Source organism: Neopelma chrysocephalum, unplaced genomic scaffold (genome assembly GCF_003984885.1).
Source record: "Neopelma chrysocephalum unplaced genomic scaffold, ASM398488v2 Primary Assembly neopelma1_186459, whole genome shotgun sequence".
Taxonomy (NCBI): domain Eukaryota; kingdom Metazoa; phylum Chordata; class Aves; order Passeriformes; family Pipridae; genus Neopelma; species Neopelma chrysocephalum.
In genome coordinates this window covers 1-6,822 of record NW_020938969.1, presented here as the reverse complement: position 1 = coordinate 6,822, position 6,822 = coordinate 1, and the positions used below count along the sequence as shown (strand labels likewise).

General features: G+C 60.9%; 1 protein-coding gene across 1 annotated transcript; it reads left to right on the top strand.

Moving 5' to 3' along the window:
* Positions 1 to 219: 219 nt before the first annotated feature.
* On the top strand, positions 220 to 6,818 carry LOC113962974 (putative Polycomb group protein ASXL2; the record flags this gene model as incomplete). Its single annotated transcript, XM_027673763.1, has 5 exons — positions 220 to 316; positions 1,390 to 1,495; positions 2,939 to 3,590; positions 5,138 to 5,609; positions 5,694 to 6,818. Coding segments are annotated over 5 exons (2,452 nt in total), but the record flags the coding sequence as incomplete, so codon positions are not given.
* Positions 6,819 to 6,822: the final 4 nt, after the last annotated feature.

Below are 6,822 nucleotides of genomic sequence, written 5' to 3'. Positions count from 1 at the left end.
GGGATCCAGCCTGGAGCTCCCACAGCCCCTGGGGATCCAGGGATCCACCCTGGGGCTCCCACAGCCCTGGGGATCCAGCCTTGGCTCCAGACTGAGGCTGTTGTGAATTCCAGGCGGGTTCCCAAGGGATCTGTGGCAGCCCTGGGGCTCCTGCCGTGTTCCAGGGGGATCCCCTGCCCTGCCCAGAGGTGACCTGTTGTCCTGTGTGTCCTGCTGCAGGTGGGGGCTGACGGGCTGCTGAAGCTCAGCGGCTCCGCGCTCAACAATGAGTTCTTCACCTCGGCCGCCCAGGGCTGGAAGGAGCGGCTGGCAGAAGGTAAATCCTCCCCACCCTGAGCCCAGCAGGCTCTGGGGAATGCCTGGAGGCTGTTTCCTGGAGCACTGCAGGCTGCCCAGCCTTTGGAAGCAAAGGCAAGCCCGGAATTCCGGGACCTCAAGGTCAGAGACGCTGCAGAAGGAGTTCTCTGTTCAGCTTCAAATGTGGAATAGAGCAAATCTCTGGAAAAGATGAGGAAAGAAGGAAAAGTGTGTTTAAAACCCCTCTGAAATGACAGTGGAGCTGTGGCATTCCAGAGTCGTGGTACCTAAACAGAGACTCTGCTGAGCTCAGGAGGGAAGGGGGGTTCTGTTCCCAGAGCAGGGCACTGTCCTCAGCCAGGGTCAGTGTGGTGTCCTTGGAGATGTCAGTTTGGATATTTAGATGGGATATTAGGGAGAAATTCTTCCCTCTGAGAGTGGGGAGGCCCTGGCACAGGTTGCCCAGAGAAGCTGTGGCTGCCCCTCTATTCCCCCTCCTGTCAGGGGGTTGCAGAGCCAGAAGGTCCCTCCTGATTCCTCTTTTCTCCAGGCTGAGCCCCCCCAGCTCCCTCAGCTGCTCCTGCTGCTCCAGCCCCTTCCCAGCTCCCTTCCCTTCCCTGGACTGCCCCAATTCCCCCCTGGTAGGAACTGTGCTCCCAGGGGACACTCAGCTTCCCTTTGGGCAGATCTCAGTCGCTGCACAGAGAACAAACTCAGCGAGAATCTCTCACAATCCTGTTATTTGAGCGAATTGCCGAGAGTCCAACTGTGCAGTGATGGAAACATTCCATGTCTGTGGATCCCTCTGGGGGATCCCCTCTCTGGTAACTGCAGTGACTCCTGTGCCTTCCCTCCCCTGCTGAAGAGCACACAGGGGGTGGTGTGGGAAGGAGACAAACCTTCAGGTCACCGTGGTGTCAGTGATGCCCTCGCAGGACCAGCACATCTCACACACCTCCACGGTCCTGAGCTGCTGTTGGGTTTGCTCTGAGGGCACAGGGGAACAGTTCTGGGCAGCCACAAACTGTGAGGGCTCTGGGCTGTGCCCGGTTCACCCACCTGGCTCTGACAACACTCCTCTGGCACCCGCAGGCGAGTTCACCCCCGAGATGCAGCTCCGGATCCGGCAGGAAATCGAAAAGGAGAAGAAGGTGGAGCTGTGGAAGGAGCACTTCTTCGAGAGCTACTACGGCCAGAGGTGAGAGCTCAGCCTGTGCCCGGGCCCTGCTGGGTGTCTGTCCATCCACAGGCACTGCTTTCCATTAGTCCTGGAACCTGAAGAGGGTCTCTGGCTTCACCTGCCTGCCAGGGAGCTGGGAAGGGCCAGAGGGATCCATCCAGAGGTGTTTGCTGCCCCAGTGCCTTGTGCTTTGCCCAGCCCTGTTCTCCTCAGGCAGGATGTCCTTGGGCTTCACCTTTTCCCACTCCTTTGAGCCACTCCTGTAGTTCTCCTGGTGCTGAGGCTCTGGAGGTCCTTGGAGTGTGGTGGCTGAGCGTGTCTCACCTCTGGTGTGCTGCCCACCTCTTCAATCCCACAGCTCCTGGTTAAACTCCCAATCCTGCCCGTCTTTTATCCTGTGTTTCCTCTTGGTTTAAGATTTTTCCACCCTCTGGGGCTGTGGAGGGGTTTCCAGGTTTCTGTGTGAGTTACTGAGAAACCTGGGAAGGAGCAGACACGTATAAATAACTGATAAGGGATTTCTTATCCTGCATTTCTGCTCGTTATCCGGATTTTCTGCTTGTCCTGTGCCTGCAAGTCCGTTTCCTTCCCATTAATCCAGGGTGTTTTAACCCTCCAGAGCATCTGGATTGTTTCTGTCATCCCATGGTCTGATGGGGATGCTGTGGGTGAGCCAGGGCTGGGCTGTGTGTAGGTACAAGCTGTGGTACCAACTACAGGAATACCCCAGGCTGGGGGTCCAGGTGACCTGGTGCCTTGGAAAGAGCTTTCCTCAGCCACCTGACCCAGGGCTCTGGGTGCTGAAAGGTGACAGCAGCCACAGTCTTGGAGTTTTAGGGGGACAGGGGACAGCAGGACAACATGGAGGGGACATGTGGAGTAGCAGGACCTCAGTTCCCTCCAGCTCCTGAGAGCTTCTCTGGTAGGAACCATTCCCAGGGTCTCATTGGGCCGGGCTTCCTCAGGCTCCATGGGGTTGTGTTTGGGGAAAAAACACAGAATTTAATGGTTCTTTGAGAGGGGTGGATGAAGTTAATCACCCTGGGAATTAGATTTCCTCTGGAAAAAATGCCCCTTTTCCGTGTCCCTTCCTGCCAGAGTCACCGTGTGGGCCCAGGGCAGCCCCGGGCCGGGGGTTTGTTCCCACCCTGCACAGGGGTCTGTGGGGGCTGACACAGGGAATATTTACTGTGGGCCAAACCCATTGGATTTGCAGCCTGGAAAATCAGTGTCTGGACAGGGACCTGGAGCTCCCTGGTGTCCCATTCAGGTGGTTTTAAACTTTGATGCCGATTTCTGTTTTTCACGTAAGAAGTAACAGCGTAGAAGGTTCTCAGAGCTGTGTCTCAGAGACATTTATTCGGGGTGTGGGGTGCAGAGGATGCTGCCCCTGTTTCCCCAAGGATCGTGTGTGGTTTTTGCACAGATGTTTTACCGACTGTGCCTCTGTTTCTGTGCCAGTTCTGGGCTGAGCCCCGAGGAGTCGGAGCGGCTGACGGCGCATCCCGAGGCAGAGCCCGCCCAGCCCCGGAGCAGCCCGGCAGCTCCACGCCGGGAACACGGCCCCTCTGCCCCCGAGGCCAAGGCACAGCCAGCCCAGGAAGCACCAGCAGCGAAAAAAGGAGCAGAGGAAGGAAGAGAGGAGGCACCAAAGCCGGCCAAGCCCCCCGAGGCCTCGGCGAAGCCCAGCGACCGTTCTGTCCCCGTCAGAGAGAGAGTCCAAGGAGAATCCGTGCAGGACAGACCCCAAAGTGCCACCAGGCAGAAGCCAGAGGAAGAGAGGAAGCTCAGTGCAGCCAAGGAGGTGCCAGGGAACGAGGCTGTGGGTGCCCCCAGCAAACCAAAGAGCCCCGGGGCAGGGGAGGCAGCAGCCAAGGGGCAGAGCCCGGCGGGGGCTCCGGCCCCACCCGAGGAGAAGCCCCCCGTGAGTGAGGACATGGAGGTCAGCGTGGAGCCCCACAAGAGGAAGGCAGAGAGCCCCGAGGAAGCTCCAGCCACCCCTGAGAAGAAGCCCCGGGTGGTGGAGCCCTGCAGGCACCACCAGGCCTTTCGGGGCCAGCCCCAGCCCTTTCCTGGCGCCGGGACCCCCGTGCCACGAGTGCCCCCCCTCAAGGTAATCTTGGGATCCCAGAGGGGTTTGGGTGGGAAGGGACCTTAAAAAACTCATCTCATTCCAGCCCTTGCCATGGGCAGGGGCAGCTTCCACTGTCCCGGGTGCCAGGGTGGAAACCAGGGGAGCTGCAGAGGGGCTGCAAGGCTGTGAGGGCAGAGCAGGGGTGCAGAGAGCCTTGGGGGTGTGGGAGGTCCTGCTCCAGAAGGAATTCCAGCTCCAGAAGGAATGCCATCCACGGCTTCCTGAGAGCCAGTCCAGACACTCAGTGACTCCTGTGTCTGGAACAGGCCATGTGGCACCAGCTGAGGAGCAGGGAAAGAGCATCTGGGGGAACAGCTCAGTTCCAGAGGCCCTTGGGCTGCCCAGTCTTCCCAAGAACCCACCTGGGAAAGGAAATGGGCAGTTGGTCACTGCTGGGACGGGCAGGACAGAAACATTCTGGGCTTTGCCCCCCAGGTCATAGGACCAGGCACCTGCTGCTGGACCTGCTGGTTTGGGGCCTTGGGCGGAAGCTGTAAATGGGAAACTGCTTAATTCCTGCATTTCTGTGTCCCAGGAATTCTACTCCCCTATATCAGTATCCTTGATGTGCTGGGAGGCTGCAAACTCAGAACTTTAAAAGCAGATCATTATTCTCCCCATGTCCCTCAGTACAGCACCGAGGCAGGAAAGCAGCAGTGGAATTGTCAGTGACACAGGATTGGGGTCCATAAAGAGACCTGGAATAGCATCCAGGAGGGCTGGTTGGGCTGCCAGGGAAATAAAGGGGTTGGATTTAACAGGGTGAGTTGAAGGGGACTGCAAATGGTGACTGCAAAAGCAGGAGAACGTGGGGACAGATGTGTCATTCCCAAAAGAGAGAGAGAAGTGGTGAAGTGGCTGCTCAGAGCTCAGTGGGACTCAGGGAGGTTTTGTGGATACGGAAAACAAATGTAACCTCAAATAAACCCCCTGAGGTCCCTGCAGGGGGGACGGGGGAGCACCCAGGGCAGTGCAGGGCTCAGCTGGAAAGAGCAAACCTAGAGAAAGTCAACTGGGACACTGAGGGGAATGTTTGGGAAGAAAGGACTGAAATATTGGCATTTAATCTCCAGATGGAGGGATTATTATGGTTTGTACAAAGACACCGAGGGGACGAGCGGTGTGTGTGCAGGGGGAAGAGCAGGATGGTGACACCAACCTTCCAAAGGGCAGAAATTCCATGGGAATGAAGTGTGGAACAGAGGAAGGGCCGACAGGTGTGGAACAGCCCCGCAGGGAGGAGCTGGGTGGGCCCTGGGTGATGGTGTCTGATGGTTCTGGCTGTGACTGTGAGGGACGAGCTCCACCCTGAGCCACTGGGACTGTACTGCACTTACACTGGGGGTGAGATCCCAGGGTCCTACACCTCTCCTGGTACTTATTTGGAGAGGAGGGATTTCTCCAAAGGGGTTTCCCCAAAACTACAACTAGTTCTCTAAGGCTAAACCGCCAGCCCTGAAACCCTCAGCCCACGGGCGAGACCCTCCCCGTGTCTCAGCCGCGCCTTTTGCTCTGCTCTGTTCCAGATCCCCGTCTCCAGGATCTCCCCGATGCCATTTCCTGCGGGCCAGGTCTCTCCCAGGGCACGTTTCCCCCTCTCCCTCGCCAGTCCGGGCAGGACAGGGGCCAGGACCTTGGCCGACATCAAGGCGAGAGCCCAGCAGGCCAAGGCTCAGAGGGCAGCGGCCGCCGCCGCCGCCGCCAGCGCCGCCGCCGCCGCCTCGGCCGGGGGGACCGTGCCGGGGCCCGGCCCGGGCGGGGGGAACACCCAAACTGGAACGGCGGGAAACCCACTGGAACTGGCAGGAACTGGAGGCGGGGGAGGTTCGAGAAGGTTTCTTCCCCGTTCCCAGCTGGAGAGCCCGGCGGCGGAGCAGGGAGCTCCTGGCCATCCTCCTGGAGCACAACTACAGCCAAGGGCCCCCGGGCCCGGCTCCTCCTCCTCTGCAGCCCCGGCAGTGACGGTGACCCCGGGGACGGGATCCCCTTGCGCTGGGAGTGGGGACAGAGCAGGGATGGCCCCCTGTGCCCGCGGGGCTCCGGCGCTCGGGGAGGGGCCCGGCTGCGGCACCAGCACGGGAGCACCCACGGCCTCGGGAGGGACCAGCTCTGAGGATTCCAAAAGCAAACCCCCTTCCCCTCTGGTGTCCTCACTTCCACCCACAGGCCCCGAGGCCCAGGCTGGAGCCGTGGGCGCCGCTGCCCCCGTCCCGCCCTGCGGCGCTTCCTCGGCAGCCCCCGGCCTTAAAACCCCCCCCAGAGCCAGCTCCAGTATTCCTGCCAACAACCCTTTGGTCACCCAGCTGCTCCAAGGCAAGAGCGTCCCCCTGGAGCAGATCCTGCCGAAGCCGCTCACCAAGGCAGAGGTGAGAGCGGTGCCCGTGGCCCCTCGGGAAGAGAAAGGGGCGGCGGCTCCTCCCGCTGCTCCCGGGAACAGCGCCGGGGCCGAGGCGGGCGACAGACCGTCGGGTTTGCCCTCACAGCAGCTGGGGAAGGTCTTCTGCCAGAACAGGCCTCTGCCTCACATTCCAAGGACCTTCCCGCTGCCCTCGGGAAAGGAGCCCGGCCCTGAGCAGCAGCAGAGCCACGAGGCGCTGAGCAAGGCGACCCAGGAGCAGATCCTCCAGACCCTCATCAAGAGGGTGCAGAGGCAGAACTCGTTGCCCGTCCTTCAGCCCTCGCAGCTGAACCCCCCACACTCAGGTTTCCCGGCGGAAAGCAGCTCCACCAGCCAGAGGTTCATGCTGGGCTTCACGGGCAGGAGGACGTCCAGGCCTGCCATGTCCGGTCATTACCTGCTCAACGTCTCCACCTACGGCCGCGGCTCGGAGAGTTTGAGGAGAGGCTTCTCCTTGAACCCCGAGCTCCGCCTGGGGCTGAGCAGTCCCGCCGAGGGTCCCAGGGCAGAGTTTGGGGAGTGCGAGGAGGGGCCCGGCCGGGGCAGCAGCAGCAGCAGCGAGGAGGACGCGGACGACGAGAGCACCGGCGACGAACAGGAGCACTTGGGCGTCAAGGAGGAGTCTGGTCAGCGTGAGAGAGAGCGGGGGTCTCACAGCACCAGCCCCGCGGATCCCGGCTCCCTGAGGGCGAGGGCTGGGAAGGCCGAGGCCGGCGCTGGCACCAAGGAGAACCCTCCGGCGCTGGACGGCACCGCGCTGGCCCGGGACCTGCTGCAGGCGGCGCAGGAGCAGATGGCCCACGCCATGAGGGG